Here is a 19,059-nt window from a genome sequence, read left to right as displayed (position 1 = left end):
TTGATTCAATAAAACTTCGCATTAGTGTCCTCTCTAAGATTTGTCTGAAAGATTTTTCTTAACGATTTATCTGACGATTATTTGGTACAATTTATCGCTCCAATAAGTCTTTGCGTGTATATTCAGCTAATGATGTTAGCTTTGATTTTTTAGAGGTCCTTTGATTATGCAACTTTACTCTCATTTAAGTTACTTCGTATCTCTTATCGTTTCCGAGATCTTTGTAGTGAGAAGCAAATTTGTAACAGCCGACCAGGGTACAAACATAGTGCGCGACGAGGCTTCAGATTCAGATAGAGGCTAGAGACAAAACTTGTCGTTTTGTGAGTTAAATACATTGAATAGCATTGACCTATCCATAGTGGCGCGACGAGTCACGCGTGTCTCCTCGAGTCTCGAGGAGACAAATCTGCCTTCCTATTATTTCACGCGTCTTTACGCGATTTTTAATAAATTTCATTGTATTGGTACAATTAATATCTTTTATTTAACAAAGAAATACCTACATGGCACCAATGTCATCCTAATCATTGTAATGGGTGTGTTTTGGATAAGTTATGAGATTAGGTAACTTTTGAATTTCAATAAATGGGTACAAAATTTCATTTGTATTTAAAAAAATGTTATTTTATTCTTCGTACTTTTTTTATTTGTGAACAGATGTCAATATGTAGAGTTTATTTAAAAGGGGATGCAAGTTTTAAATGAACATACTTCAAGGAGTGATAAGTTTTGACAAAATAACAGATAATTTGTTGCGCACGTACCTAGTGTATAAAGAAATATTAGTTTTATTTGTTCTAAACAAGGAAATCCAAATAAAATTTGATATATTACAGTTACTTAAATTGTTTTACTAACCAGTGGAGGAAAACTTGGGCTATTGTCGACATAAAATGATAAAAAAAAGTGTGTCATATCCAAAATTTAAATTAATCACTCTTGCATAGCTTGTAATTTTCGAAAAATAAATTTTCTTAGCTTTCCAAATTTTACGTCAAATGTTTATTTCTTACATTTATTTGTCATTTTGCAAGGAGTCAAACAAAATGTTAAAAAATAATAATCAACAAAACATACTACCATCGAATCTGCTGTATATACAGTGCGAACCAATTTGAGACAGCATTTAACGATTTAATTTTTTTTAATATGTGGTACTTGAAGGGAATTCTGTGAATGAAAAACTGAAAAATGACATCGAATCAGGCATTTTTTTAAGAAAACGTTTAATAGGTTAATCAATTTTTACGCATCTCAAATCTAAAATTAAGAAGTATAGGGTGTTTCCCACAATTTCTGGTAAATTATAATTTTTTTAATGCCCCCTATGCCTACATAATTATTTCTGTTGCAGCTTATACTATTATTTATTTTTATAATAAATTATCTCATGTTCGATGTGCATGAGTAAGGGTAAATAGAGAATCAAAATTGCAGAATAGAACGACGACGTTTTCTCTGCATAATGATTGATATTATTTTAATTTTTTTCTGAAGCAAAAAGTACATAATATCAGACCCTTTCCATTATGTAATAGCAAACACATTTCAACTAGGTTGCAATAAATATGTATAGCTAACCACACAGGACTTTAAACAATTATAATTTATTAGAAATGGTAATTTCCATAATTAATGCCCTGTATATGCTAACGAAACGACATTTTGGACTTTGCATAGAAATCGATTGAGCTATCGAACCTTTTCTTAAAAAAAATGTCTAATCGTTCCTCAGGTCCAACGGTCATTTTATTAAAATTGGTACAATTTTTGTTTAAAATGAAGACTAACAATTTGATTTGTACAGGGTGTTACAAATTAGTAGGTCAAGCAGTTAACCACATATTCTTTAGACTAAAACTTGGGCTTTTCTTATGCCGTTTTTCATTTCGGAGAGCCATTTCCAAAATACAGGTTGTCAAAATTTAAAAAATGATTTTTATTGATAACTCCGGTAGATATTTATTTGAAATTTGGCACATATTTTGATCTTAAGTTGGCACACTTTTTGTGTAATTTTGGTTTAAAATATCAAAACGCGAACGGCGGGGAGGGGGGTTGCAGTACTTATGGATCCCCTCTATTTTTTTTATGGCGCCTGTGCTTTCCGAATTATTTTTTTTGTAGATAAAGTGGCGTTTTATTCTATTTTTTTCACTCTTGTAAGATTTTGAATTGGGGCTCGGTTTACGAGATATTGTAATTTTTTTGGATATGCGATATCATTTTTTAAATTTAAGTATTGACACCCTGTATTTTGAAAATGGAGCTCCGAATTGAAAAGTGACATAAGAAAAGTCCCATTATTTTAATCCAAAGAATATGTGGTTAACGGGTTGACCTAATAATTTGTAACACCCTGTATAATAATTAAATGTCGTTAAGTCCATCTTCATATACTCAATAAGGCGGTCTGGATATTTTTATTAATTCATCGAACAGCCGACGGTATTCTCCTAATACGGAACGGAAATTGAAGTCCCGTTTCATCTAACAAAGTACTACAATATTCATATAGATGTCGCTACAGGAAATACTTTTATAGTAAAAATAGTACGATTATTTCATTCATTCAAATTCCGGCAAAATACACCTAAAAAAAACGAGATGTCCGGCCTATACGTCCATCCCACTCCACTCTCTTTCTATCTCATAATTGTATATGAAAAGAGAAGGGTAATAAAATAATAAAAACTCCAATTTGCGGCCGCCGGATTTTTGTTCTGAAAATATTTCTATATTCTATCTTCTACATATTATTATGTAGGTACATATTTACATAAAAGGAGGATGGTAAGTGGTTGTACATATTTTATAACATTTGCAATCAACTAAAAGTTTTATTTCATATTATATTCTACATTTTAGTACTTATTCGGACTAGAGCAGGTGCGAATGTAGTTATTTCTTGTGTGGATCTTTGAGCTGTTATCTTTTATTGCTGCGCTGTGGCTGCGAAATATTTTATTTGTGGACTTTACTATTTGCTAGGCATAGTTGTATTTAGTACTAAATTCAAGTAAATAATAGAGGTATTAAAATAAATATGTAGGTATTGTATTTGATTATTTGAAAATAAAAATTACATATGCGACAGTGGACTTTCCGCTTACTTAGCCGTAATATAAATATGACATATTGTTGTTGTAATGCACATACAGGCTGTTCCAATAGTGTGACAAAGTTTATAATTATTTTCAGTTATAGTTGTATAGGGCAAAATCTTCAGGGCAAAAACAAGATTTTCTGAATGTTTAATTCAGTCTGAAAATAACGAATAATGGAAATAATAATAAATTAAATGTGAATCTGAGCAAATAACTTTTTTCGTATCACTACTACAGGCAGTTATACTAAACTTTATCGCACTATTGTGGCACCCTATATATGACTAGATATATCATTATGATAAATTCAAAGCATAATAGGTAAAAATGTATAATTATCTATGTTTATAACAAATATTATCTGGTAAAATTCTTTTTTTTTTCTTTCAGATACAGAGACAGTTAAATATAACCGGAAGAAGTCTATATGTTATTTCGTAATATACCTATAGTTGTGAAAACAACCCGCTCTATGTAGAACAAATTAAGAAAGATGGAGAATTATGGGAAAAAATAATGGCAACAAATTGGAACAATTTTATAAAAATTGTATACTACCTGAAATAATATACAAAAATATTCCACAGGGAAAAAGATGTATGGGAACACAATATATTATAGAAGCACAAATTAATAAAAAGAAATAATTTTAGTTAATGATTTTTTAAATTAAATTAAATTTTTTCCTGTTTTACTGTACCTACTCTATGTATTTCTTTATTACTTTCGTTTATTTACATATTTATTAAACTACACTGTTCCACAGAATTTCTGTTTATATTGGAGGTATTAAAGTACCTATTAGACAACTACTTTTTTCAATTGAAGTGAACTGAATACCTATTTCTCATAAAAAAAATTTAGACTCAAATCGTCCTTTTGTACATAATTCTTTACACATTTTTTGGACAAAATAAGTATATCGTACATATTTTTTATATTTTCTCATTATTATGTATATTCACAATTAAAATTCTATTTATATTAATATGCAAATTTTTTTTATCAAGAATTACTTAATATTAATTATTAAAAATATAATATTTTCCATTTCTGTTTATACCAAAGTAAGCCGCTTTATTCACAAATCGTAATTATAACATAACTTTCCGTTATGAACAACTTTTCTTATTAACATTTTTTTATATTATCAAAAACAAAAGCAGTTTATTCTTCAACGTTATTAATTTTGTTAAATTTTTGATCACCCTGTATATATATAAAATTAAAGTTCTTCATGACAACCATATTCAATTAAAAGGCAAAATATTTTTTGTCACGAATTACTTTTTCTAGTAAAATTGAAAATAAAAATGTTTTCCCTCTTATCCACTTTAACCGTAGACATACTAATATAGGTATATTAATTATAAATTATTGTTTTAAATAAACTAAAAATTGTTTATATTTCATATTTCCTAAAATNAACAGCTGGATCGTTCATCGGTTGTCCTACCTATGACACACTGATGAGGACTAATAAGTCCGAAACCGGTCTGTGCCTGGTGGGACCAGCTGATGAGCGATCCTAGCTGTTGTACTGGGTGTCGCGAATGTAATTCAATGCCGGTAGGGGCAAATAGCCCTCGGAGTAGTTGTTTTTCGCGGCACTGACGAATTAAACTAAAAATTGTTTCTATTTCATATTTTCTAAAATTATAAAATAGTATGGATTTGCACTGTTAGTTATATACTTTTATACAATAATATATCTAAAATATATCTTTAAATATTAACGTATCAATTAACAGAAACCATGACTACCAATTCAGAATCAGGTTATGCGAAATTGACCACAATACAACAGCTGTTCGTTAAAAATAACCCGAGTCCATTCATAAATAAATTTTTACTACTGCGACATCTATTACAAATCAAGCGAATTAAAAGTCGGAGATAATGCTATTCATGAATGAATATTTTTTAATAATTTTATTCCAATATAACTTTTTAAATAATAAAGTGATGAACAAACTATGAAATAAAGTCTAATCAGTTTATTTATTAAAAAACAACTATATAAAAAATTGCAGAATTCTATAATACTATGAAGAAATAATCGTTTGTTTGTAAAAGTTCAAAAAACCTTCATATTTAGAAATTAATTTCTCACGAATTATCTACCTATCGCAATTAATTTTTGCTTTACTGTCTTCGTTTATACTTTGCCAAATGTGATATGAAATTTTACTACTTTCTTCCATTGCTTTAAAAAAATATATTGGAATAAAAAAGGGCTGTTTTTCACTACTTTTCGGTCTAATGTAGGCAACCAGCGGTGCATCAGTTTCCATCCTTAAGGTCGTGCACACTACACCGAGTACTTAATAATATTATTACTTTTGATGCACAAATGTCCAAAATAATATCGTCCTCACTATCTGAATATATTTTTGTGAATAAGGGTTATTTATAAACGTAAACAATCTGATGTGTTGACCCCGAATTGCAGCAGTCGCCCCGCGTGTTGACGCGCCACTGATGGACCCCTTGTCGCGCGCGTCTTTTGCGTCGTAGTAAGACTCTATCTGATACTGAAGCCTTGTCGCGCTACTATGTTCATACCATAAGTCGGGATCAGTTTTTTAGGGGTAATAGTACGTGTTCTAAATAATTTATTTTAAAGTTATTATATTCATATCAATGTGGCCGAATCGCCGAACATTAGAAAAATAAAAAAAAATATGACGTTTAACAACAAAGCATATAGCTCACATCCCAATCGTGTTTGAGCTGCGACTAAAGCGCTTCATTGTTTGAGGTCACACTACCTTATTCAGCGGTTAAAAAAAAAAGTTTTCAATACGGAATTTCATATGATTATGAATAGTTTCATTCTTTTGTCCGTGTAAAAATATGTCTAATCTAATCGATGATAACCTGTTTCAATTTTTTAATCTTTGAAGGATCATAGAGCTATTAGAAGTAGTTTTTGTTTGGACGTGAGAAATAGCTTGATAGTTTGTTGCAAACCCTGTGTTTCGCTTTAGTCAATTCGTCAAAGAAAAATAAGAATCAGAGTTCATATACGTTCAATTTAAGAATTACACAATTACATCCCTGATTACATTTTTTTATTGAACAGATTTTTGTGAGAGCACATTGAACGTGTGCTTTATACAACGCAATTCAAATATACCCCAACTGTGACTACGTCTTTGGCGTGAAAATTGGAAGAGTACCTATTAATATTGATGAATTATCATAATAAATTCCAGAAAATAGTTCAGCAATATCGGTACATAAAAAATTACTAGGTTAGCTAGTCCTTAAACAGAAAATGCCGAATGCTTTCTAAAGGATTGAAAAATATGTTTTTTACTTGTTTTACACTTAGTTACTAAAAAAAGTTCTCTTCGCAAAAATAGTGTATTTTGTTATACCACACTCGTCCTGTCGCCATCACCGACACATATAGGATCCATATTTTCTTTCTGAAATAATTTACAAGATAAAACAAGTATATGCGGTTAATAATAGAAAATTTAAATACCATTAAAACTAATTTGTTTTTGTCTTCATCGTTTAAACTTGCATTCTCTATAAATTTCCATAACTGAACAAGACATTGCCGGAGCTTTTTAATATCAGCAACTTTTGCAGCGAGTAAAGTGTCAATTATAACTTCTAAAGGAATTAGGTTTCCTAAACACTGAAAAACGGGGTGTTAAAAAAATAGTTAAGCCGTTAACCACGGATTCTTTTGGAGAAAATACCTTTCTTATGCGCCTCTTAAGTTACAGAATGTAAAAGATAACATTTAAACAATGATTATTAATAACTGTTGTTTTTAAATACATTCAAATAAAGTTTTGTGTAACTTTTGTAATTATGGTTATAAAAATCGAAGTTAACTTTTTCTATGTTCGCCTATAGTTCGAAAATACGTTTTCAGATTAAGTGTTTGTTCCTTAATTTTTTAATTCTTGAAAAATATTAATATAGGGCTTAGTTTGCAACATATTACAACTATTTTGGATACGTGAAACTTTTTTGTACGTCTATGCTTAGGGTTTCTTAGAAAATTTTGGTATATGTATTTTGAAATATCGACTTTAGGCAAAATATTGATAAACTTAATAAAAAATCTAAATTTTAAATTATAGTAGGATCGTATACGATGCAAAGTAGAGCATAAAATTGTCGGCCTTTTATTAAAGGAAAATCGTGTCATCATTTTTAGGAGGCGTAAGATAAATCATTTCAAATTTAAAATGAAATTCAATGTAAAATCTGAAATACCGCTGCATACGCACTGTGTTCTGGTAGTAGCTGTAGTCGCTCAGGTGCATCGAGTGTACGAACTGGTCGGTTATACGTCAAATACTAACCTGGCGAGCTTTGCTGTCAATTAGAGAGCGCTTCCAAAAAACAAGTAAACAACAGTGGCGCGTACAGAGGTAAAATGTAGTACATATGTGGAATTTAGGAAACAAATTGGATTTATAATCAATTACATTTAAAATAAATAGTTTATGAGAATAAAGGAATTTTTGTAGCAACAAGGGTGCCAGACCAGAACTGATCCCCTCGTCCCTTCATAATGTATAAAGAAATTATTCAATTTGTAAAACCCTTAAAGGCGTACTTCATTGGTTCCCTTGACAGGCAATGATTTATTACTTTGCATCGAATATGATCGTACTATAGGTACATTTTCATATTAGAACTCAAAAAATAAAAAAGAAACATATTACATCAGTATCAATAATTAAATCCAACGAATGCGTATTTGGGTCCTTTTCATGTGAGAGAACCTAATATGTTGGATAATTTGCAACCATATGTTGGGTTAAGGAAAATAATAATTAATATTTGAATTGTAAAATCTAATTGGGTTGTTAGATGCTATACAAAATATTTCTGACTCAGTGCTATCCAAGGGAGTTTCATAAAGCTTAGTTCGTTGCTAAGGTAACGTTCCATGGATGTATACCTAAGTGTTAATAACACAATAATGTAAAATAGAAACTGCTCAATGAAGAATGGTATAATGGTATAAAGGATGTCTTACTATTTTCTCCAAAAGGATCTTTGGGTCACAATTTGTTGTGTGATGTACTTTTGTATAACACTATAGCACGTGTCCCATTTTAATCGATACACGTGAATATGGTCAGTGAAACCTCAGATCCAAAAATTACCAATCATTTTCCAGAAACCTGCCTTGGGAATACATGAACCGTTATAAAAAGAAACAAAGTCAACCTTCAAATGACCTTCAAAATTAAATCCACGATCATCGATTCATGGCACCGACCATCGTTAAAAATATTTGTAGAGGTCATCAAGATCGATTTCTGTAGTCGACCTTTAAATGACCTTTAATGCAATGTCAAGGTCAATGTCAAGGTCACGATGGGTAACTTGCCCCCAAAGTCCCATCGATGTTGGGGGCTAGCATCTCATTCCGAGGTTGCTTCAAGAATGAAAAATCATTTGACCTTGACCTTGTCCTCAAGTTTAAAATCACATCCAGAGGTAAAATTTTCTGCCGAATCCATTCTCAGGATAAAAAATAAAAGGTCCCATTTAATATTATGAAGTTACTTTCAATTTGTCACAGTTAAGGTCAAATTTAAGTCAGCAACCGCTTTGCTCCAAGGAACTGAACAACCTTCATTTACGTCATTTTTGGAATGGAGGCTTCAATGACGAGATATTCACGCGTATACAGGTTGTTTTTGAATGGAGTAGCATAAATGATACCAGTGAATCTACATTTCAAAAGAACACGATCTGCAAAAAATCGCCTTAGTAAAATGTTCACCCCTGAAGAGATATGGGCCATCAAAGTTTCCAAAAAAATTATGAAAATTGGCTGTAATTTGAAAACCGAACGAGGTACAAATAACAAATTTTTTACAGGTTGTTTACTAATACAGATGCGAGTTTTCAACTATTTTTCGAAAATTTTAACCCCTCGAAAGGGGTTGAAATAACCACCCCTCAAGCCATTTTTTGCCATAACTTTTATATTTCGTAAAAACTCGATATCCAAAAATACGCATTAGATAAACTGGTTCTTTTAGAAACTTTTACCTCTCTAGCAATTTTCCTTTAAAACTTTTCGTTTATTAATAAAAAAATAAAATGTATTACCATTCACCTCACACCGTATATGATTGCAATCAATCAAAGAAAAACTAAGTGTGCTGCTGTCATGCCAGTTGTCACAATTAACTCTTCTGTAAGTTGTCACTGTTATCAGCTAAATACTTTTTGGGTGTAAATTAACAAGAATTATGCCAAATTTTACTAATGATGAATATGTGGACATGCTACAAGTGTATTTTGAATGTCGCAAAAACTGTGCTGCGGCAACAAGAGCGTATAATGAGAGATATCCAAATCGTCAAGTTCCCCACAGACAAACTTTTTCGGCGGTAGAACGAAGACTTCGGGAAACTGGAAAAATACAGCCGCATATTGAGGGTACCGGCCGAAGACCTACTGTTCGTACTATTTATCTTGAGGATGCAGTACTTGAAGAGTTTGACGAAAATCGTCAGACTAGTACGAGAAAAACAGCAATGCACTTAAATGTGTCCCATAGTGTTGTTTGGAATATTGTCCATGATAATTTATTATATCCTTTTCACCACCGGCCAGTTCAAGCTCTACTTGAACCAGACATGCATAAGCGAGTTGTTTTTTGCGAATCGTATCTTAATATTCTAAGAAATAATTTGAATTTTGCCTCAAAGATACTTTTCACAGATGAAGCAACTTTTCAAAGACATGGTTTAACCAATATGCACAATCTTCATTCCTGGGCTCATGAAAATCCTCACGAAGTATCTATGACAACATTTCAACATAATTTTAGTTTAAACATTTGGGCAGGAATTGTAGAAAATGTGCTTGTCGGCCCTTTTGTTTTACCTCATCGACTTGGTGCTGTTGAATATTTGCAGTTCTTAAATGAGCATCTACCACCACTTCTGGAGGAAGTACCATTAAATGTACGTCAGGCCATGTGGTACATGCATGACGGGGCTCCTGCTCACAGCACTGTAGTAGTTAGGCGGTGGCTTAATTTAAATTACCCGAATCGTTGGATAGGTCGCGGCAATGAGGCACCTATCTCTTGGCCTGCACGTTCTCCCGATCTAACGCCCATGGATTTTTTCTTTTGGGGACATATAAAAAGTATTGTTTATGCGACCCCAGTTGACAGTGTTGAAGAGCTACAGGAAAGAATATTCGCGGCGGCTGATGAGATTCGCAACAATCCCATAATTTTTGCTCGAGTCCGTAACAACTTTGATAAACGTGTTAGGTTGTGTTTAGAAAGAAATGGCAATTATTTTGAAAATGTCCTTTAACTAAGTTTTTTGTTTTTTCTCTTTTTGATAATAAATTATTTCTTAGTTTCGTTTTCATTGTACTTCTATTTAATAAAAGTTTCTGCGACATTCAAACAGTTATTTGTGCAACTACTGTAAAGAGTGTGTATTTGTTGTACGATGCATGAAGTTTGCAGCTCGAGACGAAGTTGAGAGCTGCAATCATGTTAAGTGCAACAAATATGCTTTTTGCACATGTTGCACGCAACATTTTTTCTACGATTGTTTTTATTTCAAATTTTATTTAACAGTATTTTACATAATATTAAAATTTTAACTGACAACTGGAAATTAATTGCGCAAATTGTCAATGTCAGACGTTAGGTACTTATGGATATGCTTAGATTAAACTTGTAATCAATATTTTTTTTGTACTACTGTAAAAAAAGTTAAACTTTTGGCACAGTAGGTAGTGCAATAAGTAGTAAATTTTGCACGATCGTAGAAAAAAACACTTGTAGCATGTCCACATATTCATCATTAGTAAAATTTGGCATAATTCTTGTTAATTTACACCCAAAAAGTATTTAGCTGATAACAGTGACAACTTACAGAAGAGTTAATTGTGACAACTGGCATGACAGCAGCACACTTAGTTTTTCTTTGATTGATTGCAATCATATACGGTGTGAGGTGAATGGTAATACATTTTATTTTTTTATTAATAAACGAAAAGTTTTAAAGGAAAATTGCTAGAGAGGTAAAAGTTTCTAAAAGAACCAGTTTATCTAATGCGTATTTTTGGATATCGAGTTTATACGAAATATAATAGTTATGGCAAAAAATGGCTTGAGGGGTGGTTATTTCAACCCCTTTCGAGGGGTTAAAATTTTCGAAAAATAGTTGAAAACTCGCATCTGATGGCCCATACCTCTTCAGGGGTGAACATTTTACTAAGGCGATTTTTTGCAGATTGTGTTCTTTTGAAATGTAGATTCACTGGTATCATTTATGCTACTCCATTCAAAAACACCCTGCATATTACCTGTACTACCTGGCCCAGGTTTTAATGGCGAAACCTCACCGAGCAACATAACAAATAATAATTTCACGAAAAATGTTTCATATTAGTGTGAAGGCGTAAGTGTCTTCGTTTTCAAATCAGAAAAAATGTTTTCTCAGAAATAGACGTTTGGCTTAGACTAATGAAACTTGAATCACTTATTTATCTATTCTTAGAAGTAAAAACTCATTAAACTGACGTACTAATAGAGTCAGGACCACTAGGAACCTCAGAAAATTCGATTAGTGGTTTTCATTCCATGGAAATTTTTAAGAAAAAGGATTTCCTCTATTTTCTTGGAATGAGCTATTGAATGAGAAGTGTATAGGATCAGCAGAAATCAAACAAATTTATTTGCAGTTTGTTTTTGTTTCGGACCAGCAAATGGTAAAGCAGAATAAGCGCGTTGGAATTACATGGATGTATATCATAGAAGAATACCACATGCCCAAACATTTACTAACATTCATAGACGTTTGGAGGAGCAAGGCTTTTTAAAAATTATAATTGTGACACGGAAAGACCAAGAACCACGAGAACGGCAAAAAAAGAAAGTGCGCTATAAGTACAAGAAGAATTACTGCTTAGGAGGGTACTGCTCATTTGTTAGTTTGGAATAGCGTTGTACTAGCATTGTGGAAAAATATGATGAGGATAATGCATTTATTAATAATATTTTATTTACTGTCGAAGCTGATTTAACAAGAGATGGTATTACAAATTATCATAATACCTACTCATCGATGATCCGATGAGAATCTACATGCATACCAGGATACCAAACATCGACGGATACATTCTCTTAACGTATGGGCCGGAATCATAGGAGATCAATTACTGAGTCCTCACTTCCTTAATGAAACATTAAATGGGGACGGTTACTTCTACAAGATGGCGGCCCACCACATTTTAGTTTACCTGTTGGTGCGTATTTAGATAAAGTATTTCACAATCGTTGGATAGGGAGAGGTGGACTAGTAACTTGAGCAGCTCGATCACCTGATCTCAATCAAATGGATTTGTTTCTTTAGGAGCACTTAAAGTCGATAGTTTATGAAACACATATAAATAACATCGACGATCTACGACGAAGGATTATCGCTGGGTGTGAACTGATTCGAAACAATATCGGTATTCCTAATCGTGTCAGACGGTCATTTTTAAATTGCATCAGAAAATGTATTAAGGTGAATGGAGGTCATTGCGAACATTTGTTATGATAAAATCGGACTGAAAATCTGTTATACTGTGTTAGATAACATCTGTTTTCTAGTATTATTATGAATATTATGATAATTTATAATACCATCTCTTGTAAAACCAGCTTTCTTAGTAAATAAAATATTATTAGTAAATTCATTATCCTCACCTTATTTTTCCACAATGCTGTTATAGAGCCAAAAAAAATACAGGGTGTCCCCTTTCGAATGGTATAATGGTTCCCTATACCTATCTCTTCTGTTTTTTTTTTAGATATTTACTGTTTTTCGTGCAGTCAACGGATAATAATTTCTTGCGAGGATAAATGTGAAATTTTTAGTGGAACTTCAAAACAAGCACCTAATCTGTCAGCAGTTTATTGTAGTCAATTTAACACATACAGTGAATGTTTATTTGAGTACTATTTATTGTTAAAGAATGGAAAACGTTAACATTTATTCAAATGTTGACATTCTAAATTTATTATTTATTCATGAAGAGTGTCACGAGATAATCAATAGGACTTGCAGGTTATTTAATGAGAGATATCCTCATTTACCACCAGTGAGTAGACACAATTTACGAAGAATTCTAAGAAATCAATTAGAACATGGTCGAATTTCTGCACAAAGATTTTACCAAAGCCGATAACTTTAGATGAAGGCAGCATCGTCAATGTTTTGGCATATTTTCATGCCTTCCCTGAATCATCAGTTCGTGCTGCTGAACAGGATTTAGGCATTTCAAAAACCTCCATCCAAAAGATTTTGAAAACTAATGGGCAGGATCTATTTAAATTCAATTTTATACATGCATTCCATTCTGGGCTGGGGATGCTGAAAGACGAATCCAATTCTGTGAAATGATTTTAACGCGACCACAAGAAGATCCAGAGTTTTTACGCAAAATCATTTGGACAGATGAGTCAAAATTTAGTAACGAAGGTATTTTTAATATCACAATACACAATCGACACTTTTGGGCATCAGAAAATCCACATGTCATTCGCGAAATAAATTTTCAACACAAGTTTAGTGTCAACGTACTTTGCTTAGTTAAAGACAATCAGGTGAGATACTTTATTTACGAGTACAATTTAAATCCACAAAGATACCTCCATATTCTGAGAACCGTTGTGACAGATTTCTTAGCAGATCAACTAAGAAGCTGCTGGTATAGGCTAGACGGTGCTCCACCTCATTGTGGAAACGAAATATCCCGCCAATTAAATGAAATGTTTGAAGACAGATGAATTAGCCACCAAGACCTCCAGATCTGTCACCACCAGATTTTTATATATGGGGTGCAATAAAAGAGAAAGTGTACTCAACGCCAGTTTATTCCAAAGAAAATCTAGTTGCCCGTATAAGAGAAGCCTTTGAAACTTTACCTGCTGCTTAAATACCCGGAGCTGTTACAGATGGGGTAACAAGAATGATACATAACTGTTTACAAGTATGGCGCTCACTTCGAGTAGATTAATTAGATTTCTGAAAATAATTATTTATTATTCGTACTATATAGTTTAATAATGTTATCTTATTAAAATTATTTTTAATTTATCCCTACTGATTGGTACTTAGTCAATGAGTGCATCTCTCATTAGATACTCTTCAAGTTGTATTTAATATCTTGTGACACTCTCCATGAATAAATAATAAATTTAGAATGTCTGCATTTGAATAAATGTTAATTTCACAGCCATCCTCGTAAGAAATTATACGATATCCGTTGATTGCACGAAAAACAGCAAATACCTTAAAAATCAAAAGAGATAGGTACAGGGAACCATTATACCATTCGAAATAGAATAAAATTGTTCATCAGGTTGCGCAAAAATATACAGGATGTTCCATTTAAAAAAAAAAATAAGTTAAGATGGTTTAAAGTTGACTAAATTCGACATTAAATTTTTATCATCCTGTATGAAATTAAGTCATTTTGAAATTATGGCAGGGAAGCATGGGTTTTAGTTATATCCACTATAAACTTTATTATTGTAAAATACACATCGTTTTGAATTAGGCAGTGCTTTTTAATTTTTTTTGAGAAAAATTGAATATATCAAAAACGGTTAACTTTAAGAATAGGAAGGCTTTATGAAAGTTCACCCAGAAATTGACGTAGAATCCGAAATTGCAATAATATACAGGGTGTTCTATTTCAAATAATGAAGATGACATCAACTTACGATATAACCTATAGCGTTAAATGGACGCCATTATTTTAGTTGAGAAGGGCATGCCCGAAAACACTATTGCCCAAATTTTCCAAATTAAAATCGAAGTAGTCTGAAATATGTCTAAGTCTCGTCGCCGTCGGACATACTGTGATGAAAATTCAAAATTGAAACTTATACCTGTTTTAAATAATTTTCATTACAATTCGTAACACCAAAATTACTAATGACATTTAATTGAAGCATGGCAACTTGATTAATTACAGAAAGAATTATAAAAAATTGATTTTTTATAAAAGTTTAATAGCGATTTGCTGCTAAACGGTTACATTAATTTATCGGCTGGAATAAAGAGTATCTATATAATTTTTTTCTGATATTATTTCTCGTTTCAATAATGTTTAAATTTTTGTGATGTCTAGCAAGAGAAAACAGTTAAGATCAAAACAAATTTTGAGTTTTAGGTATAGTGCCCTCTAGCGGCGCATAATGACACTTTTCTGTGACTAGTCCAATAGAGCTTGATCTATTTAGTGGGTGTGCCAAATGAGATACTAATCGAACTGGAATTAAATAAATTATTTTACAGTGTGTAGCAAAAAATTTATCAACTATAAAATTTCTGAGAGAAGGCGTATGTAGTGCCCTCTACAATGTATGTCAAAGTTATGAGAAAATTTGAATTTATCATGTCAAAAAACGCCGTGATACCAAATTTCGTTTGTATACATCAATTATTTCGAAGGTTATTTGAAAGAATTGAAATTAAAATTTTGATTTTGACACTGTAACTCGGTTACTATTAACTTTTGGACTAAGGTAAGTTTGGCCACATCCCATTATTATAATGTCACAAATCACACCCTGTATATATAATTTCCTTTAACACATTGTGAAAACGAAACGTTCTAGGACCCACGATCATATCATATAATATAGATATTGTGATTTTTTCTTAAAATAATTAGTTCTTCTATCATTACCTGTTGCGTTTTCAAATTAAAACCTGGACCACGCTGTATTATAAAAAGGGCGAAATTGTCCCTCTTACAAAATTCGTTAAACATACTTTTCCTCTAGTTTTAGTCACCAGTTCTAGAATATGCTGTCGTCGATCCTCTACAATACCGCACCATGCCCTTATATCGATTGCCGATGGATACGTTTTCAGTCGGGCTTCCGACCGTCTCTTTTCGGGCTTCACATCGCCCCGATCTAAAAATAATCTAGTTTTCTTATTTACGTAAGTCATTGCTGCATTCCACAATCAATTTTTTTAAGAAAATTTCGGCTATTATTTAACACAGTTATTGCGATTGCACAAAACTACAAAGTAAAACTTCATTTTTAGTAAGACATTGACATTGACAAATTTCTAGTGGCGATTGTCGATATATCAACTGTCAGGCACAGAACTGTTGTTAAAAATGATCAGAAGGTTAGGTTAGGTATTAATTGAGAATTAATGAGAAAACAGACTGCTGATTTATTTGCCAGGCTCTGCTCTAATGTATATTTGATATTTCTTAATTACAGTAAAGCATAAATGTCGTAATAATAATTGTAGCGAACGATGTATTTATAAAAACAACTCAATCTTGCATAGGGTGATCACGCTAAAATGTTACAACAATTTCGACGTCAGTGTACACTGAGAAATAGCAATATTTCCATCATTTATTATTCAAGATGATAGTAAGGTACTATCAGATCATCCCTAATATGAGACCCCGGACAATCTCTTAATGTAGAACTATTCAATGCAATCAATGTGTTATATGGGTTACTAGTTCAGTAGTACTGTTGCTGTCCACTAGATGGCACCGAAATCAGTTCAGCAAATGTTTGAGATAAAGTTCTGTGAAATTCGCGCCGATAAGATTTTTACTAGTCAAAAAAAATGTATGTTTTCAACGTGGTAAGTTAATTTCGTTTTCTAATATTACTCTTATTGTTAAATAGCTAACACACAGGGAATTCAGTACCGATACTCTTCCATTGATTAATAGACCCCAACCTAAGCTCCAAGTAACTTATTTTAATGTTATCCTTTCTAAATATGAGACCCTCTAGGGTCCTATTACTAGATAGATCTCATATTAGGATCCATAAAACAGTAATTTTATAGAACAATTTTTCAGGACCTACTATTGCTAATGATCCATATTGATATCTAGGTTAATTATTGTCGAATTTTGGGAGTTACTCCATTCCACATTGATTTCTTTAATATTCCAAAGTCTTAACACTCCATGCTCATATCCTGCCAGAACCTGTTTGTCATTAGGTAACACTTTTCCACAAGTACATGAAGAATTATTGGGCGAGGGTAATACCTTGCAATTACCTTGAGGGATCTGCCAAATATATACCTGTATACAGGGTGTCTCATAATTAGCTGCCAACCCTNACATCAAAAAAGCTTTTGGAATATTTTTATCTGGTTACATAAAGATGAAATCTGAAGTTAAATTTATCAAAAATTTAGTTATAAAAATCTATAAAAGATTAAAAGTTAACTTGACTTTATAGCAAATATCTTTGCGCTTCCATCATCTGATGTCGTTAAGATTTTATTACCATCTGAGAAGACAGATATGCTTAAAATATCAGTTCGATGACCCGTCAGTGTCTCCAATAACATACCACTTTTAACATCACATACATAAACTGCACCATCTGTTGCACCAATAAATATTTTTCCATTTTTTCCCCACTTTAAAAGAGTTACAGCACATTCAATTCTGGCCTCATGTCGTAAAGCATGCCTTCCTAACTCCCATACACATAGCTTGCCAGACAAAGAACCTGTAGCCACTATCCCAAGTTCACTATTAAATAAACCACATTCTATTTCACTTTCTCCATTTGGAAGTAGATTAGCTATAGGCTTGCCATCTGTTAATTTTATTACCATTGCACTAGGTGCTACTATTGCTAATGATCCGTCTGTATTGATATCTAGATTAGTTATTGTCGAATTTTGGGAGTTACTCCATTCCACATTGATTTCTTTAATATTCCAAAGTCTTAACACTCCATCCTCATATCCTGCTAGAACCTGTTTGCCATTAGGTAACACTTTTCCACAAGTAGATGAAGAATTATTGGGCGAGGGCAATACCTTGCAATTACCTTGAGGGATCTGCCAAATATATATATCACCAGAATGACAACCACAGAAAAGCACATTAGCTATAGGATGCCACAATAACCATTCCATATCATCTCCTTCATAGCACCAAACTAGTTTCTTTTCATTCACATTCCAAACCTGCACCATACCACTCATATCAGCTGTAGCTATATACTGGCTACTGCGATTAAAGCCTACTTCGGTTACAGAATCCTTATGTCCTGTGCACTCCAACAAAACCTCTCCATTATTTGTATTCCATAAATATGCAATGTCATCTTCACCTCCCGTAACTGCTAACTCTGAAGTTTCATTTAAATCAGAGGAAAAAATTGATTTATTGTGTTTGTTAAATGTTAAAAGGGCTAAATCTATAATTTCAGTTTCTATTTCTTCATCAGTTTCATTAAGATTAACCACATCTAACATATCCCCAATATTTTCCTCACCATCATCTTCACCGTCCGAGTAAATTACCTCGACATCCTCTAAATCATCCGGCAAATCAAATTCATCCATATTTACTATTTATGATAATAATCAAAATATTTTAAAAGCCAGACTAAAATACATATGTTAAAAAATATAATTACAACTGTAATATAACATAACCTATAAAATAAAACAATACACCTGCACCTGCAGTGGCATTACCATGGAGTTTGTAATAAGAGTGAAGAGTCCAAAAGTCTGTGTAAAATAATTGAGCCATTTCTTGGGTCACGTCAAGGCGGCGCTGATTTTTTTTAAGTAAAACGAAAAAGTAGCCCGAGAAATTTAAAATGATATAATGTTTATATAAACGTAACTTTTATTTTTTACTAATTTCATAATAAATATTAATTAAGTCCTTCCCCTTATCTACTGTATCTGAAGTTGTAAACGCAACTTCGTTACTAGAGTCTCGAGTGCACCAGCGCAACAATGGCGACTCCTTAAACTTTACTTTGGGTCATAAAACGGGATCTGAATTTGTACGCGTGACCCATAAAAGTCCTCACTCCTTGTATAAACTCCATAGACGCTACCATGGGGATGACACAAGGAGTACGAACTACATGTAAACCAAATTACCAAATTAG

At 32.4% G+C, this 19,059-nt stretch overlaps 1 protein-coding gene across 1 annotated transcript; it reads right to left on the bottom strand.

Moving 5' to 3' along the window:
- Window positions 1-17,271: 17,271 nt before the first annotated feature.
- LOC111691892 (angio-associated migratory cell protein-like) lies at window positions 17,272-18,496 on the bottom strand. Its single transcript, XM_023455376.1, has one exon. It carries the CDS (start codon window positions 18,494-18,496, stop codon window positions 17,357-17,359), a length of 1,140 nt encoding a protein of 379 aa, XP_023311144.1. The 3' UTR covers window positions 17,272-17,356.
- Between the last annotated feature and the right edge of the window lie 563 nt (window positions 18,497-19,059).

This window comes from Anoplophora glabripennis, unplaced genomic scaffold, assembly GCF_000390285.2.
Source record: "Anoplophora glabripennis isolate ALB-LARVAE unplaced genomic scaffold, Agla_2.0 scaffold66, whole genome shotgun sequence".
NCBI lineage: Eukaryota > Metazoa > Arthropoda > Insecta > Coleoptera > Cerambycidae > Anoplophora > Anoplophora glabripennis.
The sequence above is the reverse complement of the archived record's forward strand: the minus strand, read 5'-3'. Positions and strand labels throughout refer to the sequence as shown.